Below are 23,678 nucleotides of genomic sequence, written 5' to 3' on the forward strand. Positions count from 1 at the left end.
ATATTAAACATTATTGTGCAGCACATAAGATCAACAGAACACAGTGTGCTTTGAGGTAGGAGCCAAAAAGGGTGTAGTTTGTGGGTGTGATCACCCGTGTGTACACCTGTGAGCATGGATGCGCTTGTTTTTTTTGTTTTTTCAATTTTTTCAATTTTTTTTTATTTCGCTGAGCCTGGTTCTGCCGGAGGTTTCTTCCTGTTAAAAGGGAGTTTTTCCTTCCCACTGTTGCCAAAGTGCTTGCTCATACACAGCAAAATCTCCAGTGTTAAATTAACACTAGAGAGTGTCTATATGGGTCCACACCTCTGAGTGTTAAATACAACACTGTTGAGTGTTAAATACAACACTGTTGAGTGTTAAATTAACACTTTTGACAGTGTTATATGTTTAAAAGTAACCTAGTCAGTTTTGAAGATTAACAATGGCTAACACTGAGCAGTGCTGATTTTCTAACACTGGAAAATAACTCAAAATGTTAGAAATATTCCAGTGTTAGAAAATCAGCACTGCTCAGTGTTAGCCATTGTTAATCTTCAAAACTGACTAGGTTACTTTTAAACATATAACACTGTCAAAAGTGTTAATTTAAAACTGGAGATTTTGCTGTGTAGGGGGTCATATGATTGTTGGGTTTTTCTCTGTATCTATGAAGCGCCTTGAGGCGACTTATGTTGTGATTTGGCGCTATATAAATAAAATTGAATTGAATTGAATCACCTGAGGGCTTGCTCTCCCTCGGCGGTCCCAGATGCTCGTTGCTTTAAAAGAAACAAATCCACCCCAAATAAATACGAGCCCAACAGAACACTTATCGCATGCACTAAGTGTTTTAGTTCAGGCAATAATTGGTGGCACTAAAATCACTTAATATAACTTATTCACTGCAAATCCACACGGAGCACCTCTAAAAGACCTAATTCCCCTAAGGTAAGAGGGGATAAGCTCAGGAATTGCACATTGCCCGACTAATATTGCACCAGCCCATTGGAAATCAAAACAAACCCAGCATAAAAAACAAATAGTTTTAAAAGGTGACCCTACTCTAAAACCAACTTGGGAGAAAAACACAACGAAAAAGAGAAGGAGGAAAAAACAGTGACAAATTCACATGTGCAGCCTGTCCTGCAGGAGGCAATACAATATACAGGGAGTGCAGAATTATTAGGTGTCAATGGAAAATTGTATTTAGTAGTCAGTATAATCTTTTAGTGATATAAGTTTGCATATGGTAGAATACTGCATGTAGTTATTTGTATTAGGAAATATTCAACCATGTATACTTAGAGGCATATAATCAATTGTGTGTGATCTCTAGCAGGCTGCAGGCTTGGTGTGCACCCCAGGAATGCACCCCCACATCCTGGGAGCATGGGAGAGGTCGTACCTTGTTTTATTGTTTTACGGTAGGATTAACGTAGCTATGTCTGTTTTAGTTTAAGTGCTTCTTTACATATAGATGAACTGCTGGACAACCCAACAATCATATGACCCCCTATGAGCAAGCACTTTGGCGACAGTGGGAAGGAAAAACTCCCTTTTAACAGGAAGAAACCTCCAGCAGAACCAGGCTCAGGGAGGGGCGGGGCCATCTGCTGCAACCGGTTGGGGTAAGAGAAGGAAAACAGGATAAAAGACATGCTGTGGAAGAGAGACAGAGGTTAATAACAGATATGATTCAATGCAGAGAGGTCTATTAATGCATAGTGAGTGAGAAAGGTGACTGGAAAGGAAAAACTCAATGCATCATGGGAATCCCCGGCAGCCTACGTCTATTGCAGCATAACTAAGGGAGGATTCAAGGTCACCTGGTCCAGCCCTAACTATATGCTTTAGCAAAGAGGAAAGTTTTAAGCCTAATCTTGAAAGTAGAGATAGTGTCTGTCTCCCGAATCCAAACTGGAAGCTGGTTCCACAGAAGAGGGGCTGTAGTCGCAAATTTTGAAGCCATCCTGATAATCTTCTTCCACCAACGATGTGGAGATCCAACCCTTTTAGATCAAATTAAAATCAAGACACTCAAAAAGATGCTCTGTAAAAGAGTAGAAAAAAATAGATACAGACATGTGCTGCATGAAAGACGTTAGGGAAGGTTAGTTAGCTGGAGAGCGAGTTATGCAGGAGAACTCTCAGCAGCATTAACTGCCCTGTTACTGCACCACCTTAATAAACCATGGTGAAGCAAAATGTCTTGTGCTTAAGACTCTACATGAAAGTTAAAATATATATGTTCAGTGCACATAGATATATAGTGTATAGTTATACATATCACACAAAAATCCACCACATCCCCCCTTGTGGTACCTGGAGGTACCACCTAAAAAGACCCAATGACTAAAGAAGAACCAAAATCGTGAAAACGAATGCGTGCGCTGTTTTTTTGCTAACATACTTTAAAGCAAGCTCTAAATAGAATATAAGAATTTGTATAAAGATCCCACACAGTTGTTGCTCTATTGAATAAACCCCAGAAACCTCATAGTCATCAACATAACATTCTTCCAACGCTTCATTTCTCTTAGTCAATTAATTTAAGACTAATTGATTCCTCTTCATTTGCAAATCATACTACACAGTATCCTTATCAGAATACTCAAGAAACTTAAAACTAGCCTAATTACAGTAAAATGAAAGTGAGGCATGAAACACATCAGCAGAGACACATAATACATACACGGATTACACAACACCATATGTGACATTAAAAATAATACAATAAAACAATTAATTCCCAATTTTGGATTTCATCTTGGTCAGGTTCAACTTCTTTTTCTGAACAACTTCTCAGTGTGGGCTTTGAAATGTTCTTTGACCATCACTTCATCTTCTTCATCTGACATAAACCCACCAAGAGCATTCTCTTTGTGGGCCGGTACTGCTCACCCGAGTAAACACGAGCTGACATTGACATGAATTAAACATAAAACATTATATACAGTATAAGATTTTGTAAGGTAAACCTAGTTCATACAAATGAAGTAAAGAAAAGTTATTAAAACAAAACGTGCCTTGCTGTTTATTCTTTCAGTGTCCCACAGTAGCACATTTCCTGCTAGGAAAATGTCAGAAGTCACATCATTTCTGTAAATTGGGAAGTAACTGTAATACATCAAGTCACCTCTGTCTCTTGTTACCAGGACTTTTTAAAATGAATGGTGCAACATGGAAAGAGGCCCTACACAAGAGTTTAGCTTTGAGCTCAATATGCGATGATCCTTTCAGCCATGACATCTCTGACATGGGAAACCAGGGAATTTGATTAGAAAATGGTGAAGGATTTTCTTTTCAGTTAGAAACTGGATTTGTGTAACATGGTGGTGAAAAGCCCCCAAAGAAACCAGCATATGATCAGTCGCTATATTGCATTTAATACAAACGTCCTTCGTGTATCCTTTGAATACAGAACAGATCATTTCTGATATCTATGAGTAAACCCAACGAGCACGTGTCCCAAAAGACCCCACAGTGTTTTTATCTGGCTTTTCCCTGACAGTTAGTGGACACTGACAGATGTGTGCTGAATATGAAAGGAAACAAAAGAACTAAAGAAGGTTTGCAGGGTTAAAAACAAGAACTACATGAAGGTTGTTTCATCCTGCTGTAACTTATGACAGAAGCATCTTTTGTTTGTTTTTTCATTTATTTACACAAAGACAGATGTTGAAATAACAGGAGTAACAGTTTAATTCAATTGAAATCGGTCCAATCGTCTATAATGAAATTATTGTTTTTCATTAGTTGGCAAAAGATGGGAGATGAGGAGAGGAGAGCACATTAGACTGCTGAGAGACGGGGAGGTAGTCAAGCACTGACCACATGTCTTCTTGGATTTCAGCAAAACAGATGGGCTCATCTCGGTCTTGAAATAATTCAACTCGGGGTTGAACTGATGCAGTTTGAGAGGCATCTACAGGAGAGGCAGGGGTGGGTGAGGGCTGCTGAGACTGCGCAGTGATGGGGAGGGGGTCAAGCTCTTCCAGCACTGACAGCAGTTCTTCCTCACTGTCTGCGACAAAGGCTTCCTCTGTCTGGAACTGAAGGGCTGCAACAGGGGAGTCCAATGAGGAAAACAAACACAGAGTTTTCATTAGCTGATACAAACTCTGTGCAGTGACTGTTTCATCATTCAGTGCAGTGATGCACACATGTGTGAACTGCATGTTGGCACTTTGGACATACATAGTTTTCTTTGGTCGACCAGGCTGGATGCTCTTTGGCATGATTCTGTCTTTCTGTTTCAGCCTGCTTGAAATATCTGGCTTTCTGGTCGTTTGAAAGCGACTTCCACTGTGGACAGAAGATCATAAGAACACACTGTGAGCACTGCTACTACACATAACTACAGGACAGCTGGGACACATGCAAAAACATGAGCAGACAACATTAACAGATGCATAAATGTATGCAGAGTTACACACTTACTCTCTGTCCCACCACTGCATTTACGGCTGCACTTCCAGGGATGTTGAGTTCAGCAATGACCTTTGGCCTCTGCTCTTTGAGATAGAGCATGAAGGCATTTGGCGGCTTCTTGACGTATGGCCCATCTTCATCCTGCTGGGCTGGGCACTTTCTTTTTCTTCAGGAATAAAACACAGAGTAAGAGCACATGTTAGCACTGTGTACAACTGTGAGGGAAGCAGTTCAAAAACACGAGACAAGCTGTAAAACTGAATGAAATCAGGCACCATTAATGGATCATTACAATAATTCCTGCAGACATCTGCAAACAAATGACAGATACTTGCAGATCAGTGAACCAAAGCAGCCGAGCAAACTTAGTTTGGAGTGGAGGTGTTAGGTGGAGGAGCAGGAGTGACATACTCATACATCTGTACACCGTTCCTACACAGATGAAGGGAGACAGATATGAGATAACAGGAAGAAGTTATGAATATAGAGATGTTCAGCAGCTGTGTTCACTCCAGTGTTTGTGTGTTTTACGTACAGTACTCCAACAGGACGCAGGTTCTGGAGCACACAAAACACACAACAGGTGACGAGACAAGCTGCAATACTATCATCTATCCACTAGGTGGAAGAATTGATCAGTAGAAAGAGGAGATGTGCTCAAAACGACATTCATACATAGATTTATTCTTCTTAGTTAGTCTTAAGAATTAGGATTCACTGACAGTGAAGAAGTTTCAGACGTGCACTCGCGTTTCCCCTTTTGCCTTTTCCTGCTCCAGCCAAGTCCTCCGCCTGCTCGACATCTCTCCTATTACCTTTTATTACGCTTGCACTCATGCCTTTGCCTTTCACCACTTCAAAACTGCGCCTTCTTCAATATTACCTTCATATGCTCTCTTTGCTTTTCGCCTTCCTCACTACACTAAGTACCATTTTTTAACGCTGTGTACTCACTCTTGCTAAGTACATGTGAACAGATCTTGAAGAAAAAAAACAAAACAAAACATACTTTTCTTTTCTCTTCTGATACTATTGAATGATCCTAACAGAAAAAAACAGAGTTAACACTGACTTAATAAAAAAGTGTTATATTTTATCTCAGATAAACTAGTCAGTGTTTATTAGTGTTTGCTCAACTAGAAGTCTTCATAGTAGCATCCACACATCAAGTCTTTAAACAAATAATGAAAGGATAATGAAAGAAAGTTTAATGTGAAATTACTGAATTATATGAAATGCCAGAGTGTTTTTCTTTAAACTACTTGCCTTTTAGTGATGTCACTAAAAGGCAAGGTTCTAATGTTGTGTTGCCATAGACTCCGGAGTTTACTTTTAAAGCTCACTTACAGAACTGACTTATACAGCTTAGTTAGAAAAGTCAAGCATCCAGACATTTGAAGGACTATTCACTCATTAAGGTGACATTTTCTATTTTAAAAATTAAGATGAAAAAGGAAACAAGAAAAGTTACGACTGAGGCAGATAAGAAAGATCCAGGAGATCAAAGTAAGTAAAAAATAAAATCCCCTAAATAACAGAATGTACATTTCTAACAATGTTGAGGCTCTGTGTATAAAATGATTCATTTTTAGAGGATTTAAATCCTGGTTTTGATTGAAACTAACCTGAGTGCAACATGTCTAATCAAAGAAAGGTTACTGGGGCACTTTGTCTTTTGGTAAAATAATGTGACAAGTTTATTCTTGGACTGAGCAGTGAAAACAGAGCAACAAGTGTCATCAGTATCTAGACTTAGTAGACCTAGTATGGACTCGTGTTGATGTGTTTTTTATCAAAAGGATAAACTTGTTATTATATTGTAAGCAATACTAATTTAAAATTCAATGACATCAAAATCCTTCTAGTCCTGATGTCGAGCGCTCTTTTTCACTAATGTGTTGTTGTTGTTTATAGATTGTAAGAGCAGGATGGCTAAAAGAAAGGCCAGTCCTGAAAAAACGACCCCCATAAAAAGAAGGAGGGTCACTGAGCAGGCTGGTCCTTCCACCAGCTCAGATGCTCATGTGGTCGGGGGAGTCAAGCGAAAGGTCCAACAAGATGAAGCGGGGACAACCAATACAGCAAAAAAGCGTAAACTTCTTGAGCATGTGAGCGGTGACAAGGGGCAGGCATCTTCCTGGTTGGACACTGGTAAAGGTAGGCTAATTAGTTGAGTGAGGGGTAGATTAAGTGTACATCTGGTTGCTAGTTTGAAGATATTAGTGTTTGGGAGATATTTGTGTCTATTATCTAATAAGCTGACGTGCTTTTGGTGTTTTCCACATCTGCAGACTGCAGCATAGAGATTTCAGAGAGCTGCAGTAAAAACAAAAAGGCTGGCAAAAGGAAAGCTGCGGGAGACACCAGGGACCCACCTAAGAAAAAGAACGTGGACCAGGACAAAACCAAAACCGTTGCCAAAAAGTCAGTGGCTGAACAGAAACGTAAGTAGCAAGCAGCTTAGCTTTTATATTCAGGTGAAGAGCAAAATGAACATTTAGGGTACAGCAGAGAGTAATTTGTGTGACAGCTGTAGTAAAACCCAATTTGTGTTTGTCTGTTTAGGAGACTTCCAAGCGAGATACGTGGAGGAGCACCGGCTTGGAGAAGGAGGATGCGGAGCAGTGCTTGCTGGCTACCGCATAAAGGATCATTTACCAGTAAGTGTTCAGATGGTGGTAGTAAGACAGGCAGTAATGCAGATAAGGGATAATATCGTAAGCTGAGATGTATGCTGTTTTACACCTTTAATGATGTCATACTGAGGAAATGCTCATCAATGCCCTGTGTCTTTTAGGTGGCCATCAAACACATCCCAAAGGGGAAAGTGTACTGCAAAGTGAAGGTAAATGTGCAAGACTTGAATTGTTTTTACATTAGTGGATTGCATGCAGCGTTCACCTGTCTGTGCCTCATCATCCACTTTGTTGAAATATTTCAGGATGATAACGGGAAGAATGTGTCAGTGGAAGTTGCCATCATGCTGAAGCTTGCAGCTGAAGCAGATGGATCAGTGGAAACATCAGCCCCAGTGTCTCTGTTGGAGTGGTTTGACTTTGGCAGAGAGCTGATCCTGGTGATGGAGAGACCTGTCCCCGCTGTGGACCTGGATAAATACATAGAAGAAAATGGAGGATTTTTGCCAGAGGACAAGGCCAAGGCAAGTTGACTTGCCTTAGAAGAGTCTTAGACTGTACATCATTCAATCAAAGCACAGAGTATTAGAGAAACATTAACCCATTGATTGATTATTGTCTTTTTCATCGTTTCCAGGTAGGGCTGGGCTATATCATACCATTCACGGTAATACCGGTGTAATTTTGGGCAACGATAGGAAAATGAAATATCGCGCTAGAATAGGTAAAACGCGCATGCGCAGTGCCTATGTTTACATACGCAGATGGCGGTGACGCAGAAAGAGAAGAGCAAAAGTGGATCGTTGAATGAAACGGATGAACCAGAACTGGTTTGTAAAAATGCTGCAACTTTAGTGGTGTGGAACTGGTTTAGCTTTCGTCCGTCAGATACACAACAAAGCACGATTTTTGGTAGCGCATGCTAGCGGGCCGTCGTTATTACCGTGTTGTTTGGAAAATACGGCACACTTAAAATCAATCCTTTGATTTTTCTGAAACTCGACAGTGCCCCTTATAATCCCGTGTGCCTTATGTATGAATTCTGGTTGTGTTTACTGACCTCAAAACGATTTTATGTACACGGCGACTTTGCTAAGCTACAAAGCCGCACCGCTCGATGGATTGTCGGAGCATTACGGCTATCGTAGGCAGGCGCCTCGCGGAGTGATACGTACTGCACCTCAACGTGATATTACCGTATTGTGTGTGTATAACCTCTTTTTAAGCTTTGTGGATATTTTACATGGTTATGCTGAGGATATGTCGGCCAATTTCCACTGGAAATGCCTTTTGGTTAAACTGTCAGCGAGGAATTTGCATTTGCACTGTTACATTTTTATATAACTTTAATGCACATAAAAAACAGCTGCTTGTTTAAGTGAAAATACATTTATGGGGTTTTTTGCACTAATAAAGTTGTGGAGTTGTAAAGTATTTTGTCCAGTGTCAATTATATCGTCAGTTATATCGTTATCGCAACTTTTCAAATGTATATCGTGATAAATATTTTTGGTCATATCGCCCTGCTCTATTTCCAGGTCATTCTGAAGCAGCTGGTTGATGCTGCGAAGCACCTGGAGGATAAACACATCTTTCACCGGGACATCAAGAGTGAGAACATTCTAATTGAGACCGGCTCAGATGTACCGCGTGTTCGTATCATCGACTTTGGACTGAGCTGCTTTGTTAAGGAGCAGTCGCAGTACCGCGTCTTCTATGGTAACATATTCTGCTCTTGCTCTTCACAGATGTCACAATTTTCGCCTTTTGTTTTAGAAGAAATTGCAATTGTGTCTGTTTATTAGGTACAGAAATTTACTCCCCTCCCGAGTGGTACGGGCGCAGTTGCTACAGGTGTGGACCCACCACGGTATGGCAAATGGGAGTGGTTCTGTACGAAGCGCTTCATGCCGGGGACTTTAACACCACGAGCTTCCTCAAAAAGCGCCTGAAATTCAAAAGACATCTGTCCAAAAGTAAGAAAACGTCACACTTCAAGACTGACTGATGGCTTGGACCACTGGAACTATCATCTTCATGTTTTTTCTCTTTCCTTTCTTTCCAGACTGCCGGGATTTCTTGGACGCGTGTTTAACCAAAGTCCCGGAGACGCGGCCGACGCTGGAGGAGCTACAGCATCACACTTGGCTGAGATAAGCCTATCACACACACACACACAATTCAGACGTTATCATTTATGTGTGATGTATGAATTACCTTTCTTTTTTTCAGGAAATAATTTTTTTTAATTGGCCCACTTTAAATTTCAGTGTTTTGGAATTCCTGTAACCCCCCCCAGCCATCCCAGGAAAGGGGATCTCTCTTTGAATGGGCTTTCCCGAGGTTTCTTCCCGTCAGTCTGGCCCCCCCAGGGGAGTTTTTCCTCGTCTTCATAGAGAGCTTGGGCTGGCTCAGGAGCTCCATCAAAACTGTCTTTATTTAATTACTCTAATGTAATCATATACTTTAAAGTAATCAAATAAAAGACAGTAAAAATCTGAAGACTTGAAGTAAACTTCCATTAAAATAAAACTTGTTTAATTCATCTTTGCTGAGGATACTGTGTTATTACTATTTCAAGGATTATGTCAGAACACCGGATACTGGTACCCATCCCTACCCATCACTAGGGAACAGAACAAACCAGACATCAATTACAACAAAAATGACACTGACCCAGCCAGCATAACTTGTCTGCCTTAAGAAATGTTTAGCAATATTACAAATTGGGTGATATGCCTTAAAGTAGCTTCTCATGTGTTCAGCATTGTCAAAGGCTACATTTTAATTAAAACCACAATCTAGTAATGTTCTGTCTTTAACCTTCCTAATTTGTTTTTTGTCCTAACCTAACACTAAATTGCCAGTGAAAACAAAAGTTACATAAATAAAGAAGAGTAAAGAAAATTATGGTCTTTTTTATTGTAACAGTTTACCAGTGTACAGTTTGGTTTGTGACATATCTATCTAATAGACTCCAATTTGTGCATGTAAATGGAGAGTCCTCTTCACACACTGAGGTTAATTATGGAGTTCCACAGGGTTCAGTGCTAGGACCAATTCTGTTTACATTATACATGTTTCCCCTAGGCAGCATCATTAGAAGACATAGCATAAATTTTCACTGCTATGCAGATGACACCCAGCTCTATCTGTCCATGAAGCCAGATAACACACACCAATGAGTTACACTGCAGGAATGTCTTAAAGACTTAAAGACCTGGATGGCCGCTAACTTTCTGCTTCTTAATTCAGATCAAACTGAGGTTATTGTACTCGGCCCTGAAAAGCAGATTCTTACTCTGGATGGCATTACCTTGGCCTCCAGTAACGCTGTGAGGAACCTTGGAGTCATTTTTGACCAGGACATGTCCTTCAACGCACATATTAAACAAATATGTAAGACTGCGTTCTTCCATTTGCGCAACATCTCTAAAATTAGAAATATCCTGTCTCAGAGTGACGCTGAAAAACTAGTTCATGCATTTATTGTGTGAATGTGTGTGTGAATGGGTGGATGACTGGATATGTAAAGCGCTTTGGGGTCCTTAGGGACTAGTAAAGCGCTATATAAATACAGGGCATTTACCATTTATTACTTCCAGGCTGGACGACTGTAATTCATTATTATCAGGATGTCCAAAAAACTCACTGAAAAGCCTTCAGCTAATCCAAAATGCTGCAGCAAGAGTCCTGACAGGGACTAGAAAGAGAGAGCAGATTTCTCCTGTTAAATCCAGAATTGAATTCAAAATCCTGCTCCTCACATACAAGGTCTTAAATAATCAGGCCCCATCTTATCTTAATGACCTTGTAGTACCATATCACCCTATTAGAGCACTTCGCTCTCGCTCTGCAGGCCTACTTGTTGTTCCTAGAGTATTTAAAAGTAGAATGGGAGGAGAGCCTTCAGTTTTCAGGCCCCTCTTCTGTGGAACCAGCTTCCAGTTTGGATTCAGGAGACAGACACTATCTCTACTTTTAAGATTAGGCTTAAAACTTTCCTTTTTGCTAAAGCATATAGTTAGGGCTGGACCAGGTGACCCTGAATCCTCCCTTAGTTATGCTGCAATAGACGTAGGCTGCCGGGGATTCCCATGATGCATTGAGTTTTTCCTTTCCAGTCACCTTTCTCACTCACTATGTATTAATAGACCTCTCTGCATTGAATCATATCTGTTATTAACCTCTGTCTCTCTTCCACAGCATGTCTTTATCCTGTCTTCCTTCTCTCACCCCAACCGGTCGCAGAAGATGGTCCCGCCCCTCCCTGAGCCTGGTTCTGCTGGAGGTTTCTTCCTGTTAAAAGGGAGTTTTTCCTTCCCACTGTCGCCAAAGTGCTTGCTCATAGGAGGTCATATGATTGTTGGGTTTTTCTCTGTATCTATGAAGCGCCTTGAGGCGACTTTTGTTGTGATTTGGCGCTATATAAATAAAATTGAATTGAATTATCTGAGGAAGAAGCAGAGTTGGTTTGTTTCCAGCTGAAATCATCCAGGCTCAGGAATTTGAATCGATCCACATCATTTCTGCTTGAACTAGAGAACATGAGTGTCGACTTACATTTGGTCTGTGAGACACATGTCATAGTGACAGTATTTGGGTTAATATGGCATTACTCACCCTGGTCGCATTTCTTCAATATCAGGCACCAAGTTCAGGAACTCGTTCTTTGCAGCCCGCGCAAGGTAGGAGGTCTCCAGAGTGGGAACCATCAGGAAGTTTTCACAGTCTGAGCAGGAGGGACTGGAGGCACGTGAGCTGTTCTCAGGGGTCCTTTAACACAAATCACACCAAGTTAGAATCAAATGGATAACCTGTCAATAACCGTTTGCAGATCGAGGTCAATGTTCCTAAAAATATGTTTACTTCTGGCCCATGGAGCCACAGCGGGAGTCCGAGAGAGGGGCAGGTAGAGGAAGGGGTGAGGGTGGCACTGCTGAAGCTCGTCACGGATGGATCACGTCCGATCGGTGAGATGAGAGAAAGCTGAAGTGAAACAACAGCAGGATGAGGTAGACGTCAATATAGGAACTCCCTGATGTGACACAGAAAGGCTATTTTTTAATTTCTTTGTATTATTTCTCACCTTGCAGTCACTGATGCTGTTCACCAGCTGCTTGTATTCAGTATTGAAGGTGTGTGTCAGAAGGCGCAGGCACTACAACACAACAGGAACAAGACCGAGCAGAGAAGGAAGAAGGCAGCAACAAGAACGCCCACTAAGCCCACGTTTTTCTCACCTTGGTGGCCAGCTCCTTCTCACGCTTTCAAAGGTGGTGCTGGAGATCTGCGAGGAGATGGAGGTGGATGTGGACAGAGTGCTGGAGCTCACGCTGGGGGACAGAGACTCACTCAGGGACTTGGTGGTGGGAGCTGTTCCCACGGGAGCCGCCACTCCCAGAAGGTGACGGGTCTTTTCCACCTGGAAGAAAGATGGGGGCTAATGTGAGGTAGGGAGAAGAGGGGACGTTAGTCATGTAAAGGCCATAGGTGAGGGTAGGGACGTAGATCGACCGGTAAATTGAGAGCTTCGCTTTTACACTCAGCTCCCTCTTCACCACGACGGACCGGTGCAGCGTCCGCATTACTGCAGCTGCAGCCCCAATCCGTCTGTCGATCTCCGGCTCCCTTCTCCCATCACTCGCAAACAAGACCCCGAGATACTTGAACTCCTCCACTTGGGGCAGGAACTCATCCCCGACTCATCCTATATTTCCGTTTTTATATTTCTAATGTTTGCCTTGTTTTCTTCACTGTCTGGTCTGCCTCTGTCTTGCCTGTATGGATGCATTTACACCGAAATGTCCCCAACAAAGGATGTTTTAATTCACCACTATTCCAGTGAAACACGAGTCTCCCATCTTCCTGCTACCAGTCTGGAGTTTTTGTTCACCAAAGCACACACCAACTTCATACTGACGGACAGATCACTGCCCTTTTGCCGCCTTGTCTGACCGTGTTTTGTGGCTGTGGTTCACTTCACCTCACTCTTCCCCATTCTTGTCATTAAATCAGGCTGTTCTGCAACCATGGCAGCCATTCACTCTATGGCTTTATTCATGGTGTATTTTACCCCTTCACCAAAGGCCGTTCTCGTTTCCAACATTATATTTGCAGTGTTCGTCTATCTATCAATATCTGCGGAGTATTTTTTTTTAACGAGTATCCTATTTTCTAAAGCACAGCATGTAAAGGGTAGCTCGGTTAGCAGGATGCTAGCATGTAGCGCTTAGTGAGACACGCCTCAGACGAGTTGAGCAAAGACCCCGTCTGTGTACTTTATACGTGAGCAACGGATTTAAATAAAATTAAGGTTTCAAAAGACAAACTTGAAGATAAAAAAATATATATATACTCACCGGAGAGCCGCCAGGGTTTGCCGCTGCCATCTTGGCGCTCCTAAATTCAAAACTGCCTCTGTAGTCAGGCAGGGGAGGCGTGGAAATTGTCTTTGAGTTAGTCAAACGTTTTCCTTAGTTCGAGTAGATGATAAAAAAAAAAAAATAATAAATGGGATTTTAAGTAGGACTAGGCGTTCTGTAATAATCTCTATTTAGGAGAAAAACTTAATCACTCACCTTTAAACAGCTCTCTTTTAGGAGACACACTGCTGGCTAACGGTGTCATGTGATCAAACAGCGTAATTTAATTGGCTGAGAGCCATTCGACTCGATCTGGTGCTGATTGCTCTGGCTTGGGTCATTAAAGTTCATCACTTTTGCAGTTGAATTTTTGCAGGTGAATTTTTTTCAGGTGAATTTTTGCAGGTGAATTTTTTTCAGGTGAATTTTTGCAGGTGAATTTTTGCAGGTGAATATTTTTGCAGGGAAATTTGGAGGATAAAAATTCAGTGTCATAAATTCAATGTCTAAAAATACTTGAATTCTGATGATACTATATTTCTTCCATATGACAGAGCCTTGAAAGAGTGACAGAGACACTTTTTATGAACTCATCTGTAATGTGTCACCTTTTCTGTAGAATGAAGAAGTGCTTCCCTTCTTTTAAAGTAAATACAGGCTTACAAAGATCCTCTAAACAAAAAATCCTCGCCTGCAGAGAGCAAAATCTCTTAAATAAATGGGGGTAAGCGTAAGCTGAAGCCATCTGATGTTTATGTTCATGAATATAACACACTGAAACATTTTGTCTTTGTTTTTATTGTTTATTAAAATACTTTTAAATGTCTAGTTTTAGTTTAAGAACCATCTAGTCCAGCAGGTGGCGGTAATGCACCTTAAAGCTCTAACCGCCAAAGAAAAACCCCAAAGAAGAAGAAGAAGCCGCGAAGTTCCCGCTTCATTGCGTTTGTGTTTTAGTTTATTTTTCTTCCTCATCTAAAGTGAAGCACTAAGGTAACTTTGATCTGAGTTCAGTCAATCTTGAATTTAGCTCCTGAGTGAAGTTTTCTGTTGCTCTCCTCGGTCTCTGTTGTCAGTTATTTGTGAACCAGTTGAAAGAAAAAGCCTCTACATCAAGTCAAGCTGCTATAAACTAATTTACAAGAAAATATTAACAAATGCTAATGAAACACAGAGAAGAAAACAGTGTTATTATTAGAAGAAAGCTTTTAAATTAGCTAAGTGTAATCAGAGTTTCTATTATTTTATTAGTCTGTTACTAAGCGCTAGTTAGCATCTCTGTCACTGTGTGGCACCTGCATAGTTTTTGAATGCAGCGTGCTATCCAAGCTAGCTAGCTAGCTAGCTAGCTAACGCCAGCCATCATCAATATAAGGTCACTTCCAGCGCCAAAAAATCCAAATATGTTGGCGGTAAAAGTGCTATAATGAAATCAATTTAAAAGAAAGGTAAAAACTAAATGTATTCCAGACTAAAACACAGCTGCCTTTGTCTTATCAGCAAAGTTGTGTCAGCCCACAGGGCATGTGATTGTAAAAACTGGCCTCACTCTGAGAGGCCTGTTGTTAGAATCATTTCAAAGATAATTTGATAAATTCTGATCAGTATTCAGTAAATGAGCCTGATTAACTGTTAGCAAAATAATAATGATAGGCCAGAGATACCAGAGATTCATTTTTAAAACAAATACAGCCTCGAACCCCAAGAGGGGATCTGTGTTTTAAAAGTACTGCAGAGTTTTTAAAATAGAATAGAATAGTCTTTTATTGTCTTTGTACATATTCAACTAAATTGTGGGTGCTCCACACCAACCGTGCATGGAAAACAATATAAACAGTAAGACAATAAGAATAAATTAGAGGACAGGTTGCAGAATGCTTGAAAGTAGTGCAATGGACTTGATATAAGTAGAGAATCGGAGTGTGACTGAGTGATGAGGGTTACTCAGATCATGGCTCAGATTTCTACACCCACTCAGATAGGATAATCTTCCACGGCACACCTGATCAGTTCTCACGGCACACGTATATATGCCGCGGCACAGTGGTTGGGAAACACTGTACTCGTTTATGCAGGTCCATCGATTGTTCTGTTTTTGTTCTTTGCCAGGGCTTTTTTTAAAGAGGAATTGCTCTCCTGGTACTGGTGTGCCATACTGCTGAATTTGGTATCGGTGCTCAAACCTTTTGTGTATGTTTTAAACAAGTTGCTCACCCAGGGAAGCTAAAATTTGTTGTTTGTGCTCTCAGATGAACATATGAGACACTTTGACTCTTCAGTGCAGTGTGGAGCCTAACAAAGTTCTGTTTTGTGTCCCAGCTGATCAGCAGGAGGAGAAGAGTCTGACGGAGCAGCAGGGGAACATTTACGCTACTTGGACTCAGCTCAGCCACTGCAGAGAAAACAATGAGTTCGACAAAGAAGGTGACAGATACTAGTGTTAAGAAATACTCCATTAACCCTTTAAGGCCTATTGGAGCAGGAATGCTCCGTTTTGCGTAACAATTTTAAAATCCCGGTAGAACTGCACTTAAGCTAACACAATTATTTTATTTAGGAATAGTTGTACTTACATCTTATGCCATCAGCTTGCCCTAGGTCACGTTTCCTTCCACATATGTATTTGCAGAAATTGCATAAAAAGCACTTGCAGCAAAAAAACATAATATACCAGAAACACGCTTTGCTGTTCATAGCACTTCCTATGTTGGAATAGATGCCAGCGCGAACTATCACATGTCCAACTTTACCTGCCAAAACCTGCCTTCAGCGACACCTATACTGGTGTTTTTAAAAGTCATGTTTGACTTTATTCTTTTCTGTATTGTTTCTGGGATGCTTAGAACTCAAACTGCACTGTTGGTAATAGTTTATTTTGATGCACATGCTGTTTGTTTGCAAATTTGCATTATAATATTTATTTTTGTTTTTCCTCAAAAATGCTCAAAAACAAATTTCCTGTGGTTGGAAACAATGTGCAACTTTTTTAAATTTACAGTTTTGAGGGATACAATTTTCTAACTACAAATATGTGTAAAAAACAAAACAAAAACAATTTAAATTTTTTTGTATTTTATTGCAGTTTTTTTGCACTTTATGTAGTTACTATGGACTTAATGCATAGATATTATTAACATTTGGGATATAATGGTCATATTGATGTATAGCAACTTGAAATGCTCCCCAAAATGGCATTAAGGCAGGGCTCTAGACTAACTTTTTGCCGGTACGCCTAACTTTAAAAAGTTAGGTGTACCGGCACAAAAGTTAGGCGCACACAAATTTTATAATAATTTATATAATATAATGTGTTTTTCTGGATACACTGTGCTTTTTCAGCATTCAAAGATTGATGACACCGTGTCAGAGCACTGGCTATGAATTTCAGAAGGATCAGGCCTTAACTTAACAGAAAAGTTAGCAATAGTTCTTTTCCTATTACAGCTACATCCACTTCTGTCGTGCCTAGGCTGCTCACTAGGGCTGGGTATCATCACTGATTTCTATAATCCATTCGATTCCGGTTTTCAAAGTCCCGATTCGATTCAACTTAGCCTCAGACAGTCAGAAATATTATAATTCTGATCATTTATCAGTACTGACTTCTTCAGAATTGTGAACATCACAGCAGATGCCTTTGTGTGAAAGTAACTGAGAATAAAACACAGAAAAACATGAAGGAGATTTTCCCTGGTCTGGCTTTCTATAGCAGATAACCTTCAAAATATTCTACAATGTTCTGCATATAAAGTTTAAATTTCTTCAGTATTGAACAACAGAAAAAATAGGCTTTCTTGTCCGATGTCATTTAAGTGAAAAAAAGAATAGAAAAAGACAGCAGCCACAGCGCCGTAAACAGCGGTAGACTGGTGGGTAATAAGCGAATGAATAATACAGAAAACAGAGATTGGAGACGGGAAACTGTTCTTGAAGTACAGAGAGAGCTAGCTGTGCATGAAGTGTGATTTTAATAGTCGTGGAAGCAAAACAGCAAAATTCATGACGACATTGATCAAATGTGAAGCGCAGTTTGCTGCTTCTTTTGCTGCTGGCTCAGTGAATTTTGGTTGGAGAGACAAAACCTGCAGCTCAGAATCAGCGCAAAAAGACGTAATCACAGCGCGGACCGGACGCATCAGAATCGCTAAGCTGAGAAAGCCGAGAAAGACAAAGCTGATTCTGATGCGTTGGCTCTGTGTTTACGTCTTTGTGTGGAGTCCGTGTACCTGCTCTCATCTGCTGTTTAGTTGTTGTTGAAATGGTTTTGTGAGCTTTAATCTGAGAATCTGGCGTTTCTGGCAAAACACAGTTATATTTAAAAGTCGATTCAGGATTTAATGAATCGATACCGCTTTATTCAAGCTACTCACCTCCCACTTCCACCTGCACTTTCAACTGGACCACGGCCAATCAGAGAGGTCCCACCCCTTACTATCTCTGATTGGTTTAGTCCACGATAGGGGCATAATGTGTGTCTGTTGTTGACCACAGGGAAGGTTGCAGATTTTTTATTTTTTTGCTACCCGAACATTTGGTCGCACAGGTGCAAGCAAATATATTTTTTAGTCGCACCACTTGAAAAATTTGGTCGCATTTGCGACCAAATTGGTCGCACTCTAGAGCCCTGCATTAAGGGCATGTAAAAATTAGAGATGGACCGATCCGATATCACGTATCGTATCGGTTCGATACTGACGTAAATTACTGGATCTGATATCGGAGAGAAATAAAAAATGTAATCCGATCCATTAAATTTCAAAAAAGCACCTCACAAAACTTGCGACATGGCGTAACTCGGCTCATAACCGTAGCACGTCGGAGCAGTGTGCTCACGTGATAGAGCGGCTGTGTGTATTTGTAGCCTCGCTACCAATCCGGCATTTCATCTCCGAGGAAGTTATCCCAGAGAGAAGTAAAGCAAGTGTGTAAGTTCGTCTCTGAATGTTTGTAAAGCATTCCTGCGATGGAACATATATGGAGCGACTGCCTCTTCTCTCCCCCTCCCTCTCCTGCTGCTACTTCAGTCATGAAATCATGATCAGCTGATCGGCTTTTCTGTCGCGAGTCCGTCTCTCTTGTTTGTTTATTGCCCACTTCGCGCCAGAAAGAGGAAACCAGCAGCTGAACAACAGCAGCACGTTTAACCTTGATAAGCTGTTGTTAGAATTTATTTAATATTACTTTCTACACCAGGATCCTTTTCTAGCTGACGGCTGGTAACTGTGCAGGGGCGGATCTAGCAAAGTTTAGCCAGGGTGGCCGATAGGGCATTAACAGGGAAAAGGGGGCACAAAGACATCCTTTTCTTTCTTATTCTCATTTAAAATGTCTAGATTTTAATAAATAATTATCTGAATCTTACACCCAAAGTTTTAATCTGATGTAAAATGTATAGAAGTCCATGACTGTATATAGTAACTAAGCCTAATATACCCTAGTAAGCTTTACTACTTTTTCCTTTGGGAAGGTACCATCTGTGCAGTCTGCAATTCTGTTGAAGAAAGATGTTGAATCTATTTAATTATTCTTGAAAAATAATTAATTTCTGTGAATCTTTTTTCACACTGCATCAAATTAAAGTTGATTATGTTGATTAAGCATCATGAAGTGGAGGGTGGGTGATTCCCTATCTATTTTTTTTTTTTTGCTGGGAGTTTTAGAGCCCTATTATTTAGGTTACTTACTCCTTAAAATACCAGAATAGGGAGGATGGAGTAGGATTAAGTGTATTAGATTGATCACTATTACTGAACTATGAAATATTTGGGTGCTGTGTATTTTTTGCATACAGGTATAACAGAATAGCTTTAGTGTTTTGTTTTTTAACTTGAGTATGAACTTATACAAAAACAGCAAGATATTTAAAAAAAAACAGTTCTGTTGATTAAAAAATACACTATATCGGATTCATATCGATATCGGCAGATATCCAAATTTATGGTATCGGACATAAAAAAGTGGTATCGTGCCATCTCTAGTAAAAATATAAACATAAGCTCTTGGTTCTATGGTAGGTCTTAAAGGGGTAAAAGATGAAGTACTGATATATATTTTATGCAAAACTAACTGAACCTTGTGCTATATTAATGTAATGTAATATTCATGTAATAATACAATGCCTACATTGTAGAGGGTGACTTTGCCTCTAAAGAGGAAAATGGGCAGGGAAGAGGTTAAAGTGGGATTCAGCAGGATTCAACCCTAAAATCAGCTGTAGTGGCTCAGTGTGGGGAAAAGAGTCACAGCTCACAATCATTTCTGTTGAGAGCTCCAGTCGATGTTCTTAATGTACAGGCTGTGATCAGCTGACCTGCTGCTCTCTGTGGATGTACACAACTGAATTCAACCAGATGTCTGCAGATGTTTCATGAGTTGTCCTGGCTGATTTCCATCCTCTACACCAGGGGTGTCAAACTCAACTGCACAGGGAGCAAAACTCAAGGCACACTTTAGGTCGCGGGCCAAACAAGATAAACATTTATTGAACACACTAAAACCATGTTTTTTAAACAGAAATATGAATAAAAACAGACAGGAATTTTATTCCAGAATAAATAAACTTAAAAAATCAACTTTAACTTTAAATGTTTTGATCTTCATAAAAATATATCCTGTCAAAATTATGCAAGTTAGAAATATGAACATGCTGCAAAAACCCCAGAAAAAATAAATGAAAACATACACAAGGTTGGAGCTGCATGTAGACGGAGCTGGGGCATTGCTGCAGGAATGGAACTAATAAACTGTGCAGGCCATTCAGTGTCGTACTTTGCCTTGAGTGTACCATTACACTGCAGCTCCATCTGAATCTGCACAGGTGCAGTTTCCACGTAAAGAAGAAGCTTGAAATTCTCTTTTTGTGCTTCACAGTCACCAAAGCGCCGCGAACTCAGTGCGCTCAGTTTATCAGCAAAGTGCGCCGACTTGGTTCAACATTACTTGGCAACAGGGAAAGTGAGACAGGTTGCACTGGTGCATTTGTGACAGCTTCACTTGAAATGCCTTCACTGCATCATACATGCCATGTCCATTGTTAAATCTCCCAATTCTTTTGATCTTTGGGCTGAAGGAAGGACAATACTCGGTGTATAAATGCTCAATCAACAATCTTTTATTCCATACAATTCAACACTTTTGAGCATAAACCATCCGGAGGGGAGATGAGCGCGGGAGGGTGTCCGCCTGATCTCGAAGCGTCTGAGTGTTTCTCACATTCTTATAGCTTCAGCCCCCCTCCACCTAGTCATAAAACCTAAACATTCACATTCTTTCTCTCTTACGGCGCCTAAGTGACGGCCTTGGCTCCCTGTTTTATCTCCTCCTGATGAGATGGGGCAGAAAACCTCTCCGGTATGCTCTGTTCTCTTCTAATCAGACAAATAAGGCCATGACTCTCTGAAAACAGTATTTCTTATACCTCAGCAGTATAATGCATCATAAAACAATATCACTCATTCACAATAAATCAGCAGTCTAATGTAATACAAATCAGTTTAATAACTGTAATAGTTGTCACCTTCTTCAAAGTCAGGAGAATAATGCAAACTAAAACTACATAATAATTTCACTATCTTTAATTAGGGGTATAACGTGGCATAAGATAATATAATAATCTCACACCATGAACTGACAGATTTCTTTGCTGAGCTCAAAAACTCTATTGAGAACTTTTTCCCAACTCAGCCAACGGAACTCTGTATGATAAGGATGTCACCAAACTCTGAATCATAGAAGGATGAAATTGATGGTGATTTAAACCTTTAAACTCAGATAAAATTTACGGTTTGTGTTACAGTGATCGTTACATGCTCCATTTATAGGACTTTACCACACAGCCTGGTGTATGATGCAGGATTGGATTTCATGTGTTACTGTTTAGGCTCAAATCAATTTAGTCTTTGAAGCCCGCAGTGATGAAATAACTCCCCTCAAATGACTTAAACCAAAAGTAACAAGCATGTGTTGAAAATGTAAGGAGTAGAAAATACAGATTTTTTTTTTAATGTAGCGAGTAAAAGTAAAAAAAAACGTCAGGTTACAGTCAGACTCTGACATCATCCTTCACTGAACCAAGCTAGTAACTGTTACATATGATTTATTATTATCGAATAAATTATACAATTATAGAAATATATAATAGGAAACAAACAGGAAATATAAAAAAGTACAGACCTGGTAAACATTTATTACTATTCTGAGTGTGTTAGCATTAATATTTGTGCACAGGCAGGAGGGATGGGCATGATTTTAGAGTGTTTGAACAATGATTAATTATCTTTAACAGCAGGTTGGATGTAATGTGTTACTACTACCAGTAGGTGGGGATAAGAGACCTTTAAGGTGTTTGGTGCCACACTCCACCTTGAGGTTTAAAACTAGTGTTAATGGAGGGAGTTTGAAGCTTCAGTTTGTTTAATGACTGCATTTCACTCACTGCCTCTGTTTGTATCTCTGTCACTGCAGGACCAACGTGGACCGAGAAGTCAGCGCTCTCAGGAGGCCGACAAACCTCACAGAAGAAAGAGAGAGAAAAAAAACACCTGTGACGAGTGTGGGAAGGATTTTACCTGGAAGTTTAAACTAAAACAACATCAGCTCATCCACACTGGAGAGAGACCGTTCAGCTGTGACTTGTGTGGAAAGTCGTTTTCCTGGAAGAATGTCCTAAAAAGACACCAAGTCATCCACAGTGAAGTTAAAGCTTACAGCTGTGATCAGTGTGGCAAAGCTTTTACTCAAAGTAGCAACTTACAGAGTCATCTAGTTACCCACTCTGGAGTTAAGGCATACAGCTGTGACATCTGTGGAAAAACCTTCAGCCGGGTATGGAGCCGAAATATACACGTACGCATTCACTCCGGAGAAGATGTGTACTGGTGTGATCAGTGTGGGTCATCCTTCACCACTGCAAGTCAGCTTAAAACACACAAACGAGTCCACACAGGAGAGAAACCATACAAGTGCAGACACTGTGACAAAAGCTTCTCACATTCAGGTCATCGTAACAAGCATGAACGTACACACATGGAAGGAAACTACAGCTGTGAGCAGTGTGACAAGAGCTTCAGTAATCTCAGTTCATACTCTGCACACAAACGATCCCACGTTACTAATAAACTGTTTCACTGTTACCACTGTGCCAAAACATTCACTTCATTATCTGCTCTGTGCAAACATCAGCGCGATCACGCAGGGCTGAAACCGTTCCCATCACAGGATCAGAGTGAATCTGAAGAGAGAGAAACATCCTCTGGTTTCAGAGTCCAACTTAAAACCCTGGAGATCAGGCTCCACAGAGTTCAGGTCGGCTCTCCTTAAGTTTAAGTTGAAGTTCTAATGAGGCTATGAATCAAACTGTTCCTATAGTTCAATGTTAATCTTTATAAATTGTTCTTCTGTTTGTGTTCAGTCGTTACCTTTTTTTTCAGTGGTTGGATGAAAAATCAGTTTCCTGTTGTTCAAGTTTTTATTGAATGTATTTTGTTAAAGTTCTTTTTGTTTAACTTCTTAAATAAAGTTTTTAAAAAAAAAAAGTTAAATAAAGAATTGTTTGAACGACAAAGATTTTGAGCCATGATGTCATTTCCTGTATTTCAGAGTAAAGACTGAAGTGACAAATGGAAACATGTTTACAGTCATGGAATAAACACTGATGGGTCATCTGTAGGAAGTACTATTGCTGACCTGACAGACTCGACCTTGTTTACAAAGAAAGAAAGGAACTGATGACATGTGTCAGCAGAGGCTTTCAGGGTTGTCTAGAGTAGAGCTGATAGTCTTAAAGAGAACACGGCGATTATGACAATTTAACACAATGACCTGAGAAACATTCTTTTAACATTTCAAAAGAAACCTGCAATTTGTCTTTCTTCCACTTTCACTCTGCTCTCCTACACTGACGCCTGACTGCTTGGGTGGATTCATTTAACCAGGGCTGTGGAACACGTTTTGGGCGCCTGGTTTTTAATGGGTTCACAGGGTTTAGGGTCTGAGTACAGGTTTCCTGGAACTGCAAAAGCAGCTCATCTGGGGTGGATCCAGTAAGTAATCTAAGGCTATTCATCATCTCTCCCCTCAAAACAGGACTACAACAGTTCAAAATCAGGACTACTTAGGACTTAACCAAAACAGAACCAGAAACAGCTGGGGGAGCAGCACAGCAAAGGACTCATCCAGACTGGAAAAACGAATCGGGAAGGCTAGCTCTGTGGTCGGCATGAAGCTGGACACTTTGGTGATAGTGGGAGAGAAAAGGACATTAAAG

The 23,678-nt window shown here is 40.4% G+C and overlaps 3 protein-coding genes and 3 long non-coding RNA genes across 11 annotated transcripts in view; 3 read left to right on the forward strand and 3 right to left on the reverse strand.

The window, feature by feature from the left end:
• The window catches only part of LOC309695172 (transcription factor 7-like 1-B), a 72,361-nt gene extending 65,025 nt beyond the window's left edge, over window positions 1-7,336 (reverse strand). Inside the window, exon 1 of the mRNA XM_082515670.1 lies at window positions 7,315-7,336. The gene's annotated coding sequence lies outside the window, so the exon portion shown is untranslated. The remainder of the gene's footprint in view (window positions 1-7,314) is intronic.
• Window positions 1-23,678, forward strand: part of LOC309695196 — a 71,016-nt gene that overhangs the window by 37,845 nt on the left and 9,493 nt on the right. The window lies entirely within an intron of this gene.
• Window positions 3,739-5,861, reverse strand: LOC309695171 (transcription factor 7-like 1-C). The gene is made up of 4 exons (XM_082515668.1): window positions 4,749-5,861; window positions 4,423-4,579; window positions 4,180-4,287; window positions 3,739-4,042 (listed from the first exon to the last, which is right to left on the reverse strand). The coding sequence occupies exons 1-4, from the start codon at window positions 4,826-4,828 to the stop codon at window positions 3,908-3,910; spliced, it is 480 nt and encodes a 159-aa protein (XP_082371794.1). The 5' UTR covers window positions 4,829-5,861; the 3' UTR covers window positions 3,739-3,907.
• LOC309695165 (serine/threonine-protein kinase pim-1-like) lies at window positions 5,928-9,208 on the forward strand. Of its 2 annotated transcripts, XM_082515657.1 has the most exons (8): window positions 5,928-6,570; window positions 6,705-6,857; window positions 6,979-7,073; window positions 7,211-7,258; window positions 7,355-7,573; window positions 8,588-8,768; window positions 8,855-9,025; window positions 9,115-9,208. In XM_082515657.1, exons 1-8 carry the CDS (start codon window positions 6,342-6,344, stop codon window positions 9,204-9,206), a joined length of 1,188 nt encoding a protein of 395 aa, XP_082371783.1. In that variant the 5' UTR covers window positions 5,928-6,341; the 3' UTR covers window positions 9,207-9,208. The 2 variants fall into 2 exon arrangements, with proteins under 2 accessions (XP_082371783.1, XP_082371782.1); XM_082515656.1 differs by having other exon boundaries at window positions 7,211-7,573.
• On the reverse strand, window positions 7,444-13,723 carry LOC309695192. Of its 4 annotated transcripts, none has more exons than XR_014273051.1 (7): window positions 13,631-13,723; window positions 13,412-13,469; window positions 12,139-12,474; window positions 11,919-12,038; window positions 11,673-11,825; window positions 11,237-11,587; window positions 7,444-7,519 (listed from the first exon to the last, which is right to left on the reverse strand). It is a non-coding gene; the product is annotated as an uncharacterized lncRNA (long non-coding RNA). The 4 variants fall into 4 exon arrangements; XR_014273052.1 differs by lacking the exon at window positions 11,237-11,587 and adding an exon at window positions 10,702-10,752 and having other exon boundaries at window positions 7,449-7,519; XR_014273053.1 differs by lacking the exons at window positions 7,444-7,519; window positions 11,237-11,587 and adding exons at window positions 9,118-9,208; window positions 10,702-10,752 and having other exon boundaries at window positions 13,631-13,704.
• On the forward strand, window positions 14,299-22,900 carry LOC309695191. Its single transcript, XR_014273050.1, has 3 exons — window positions 14,299-14,407; window positions 15,734-15,838; window positions 21,878-22,900. It is a non-coding gene; the product is annotated as an uncharacterized lncRNA (long non-coding RNA).

Source organism: Aulonocara stuartgranti (genome assembly GCF_965226115.1).
Source record: "Aulonocara stuartgranti genome assembly, chromosome: 19".
Lineage (NCBI taxonomy): Eukaryota > Metazoa > Chordata > Actinopteri > Cichliformes > Cichlidae > Aulonocara > Aulonocara stuartgranti.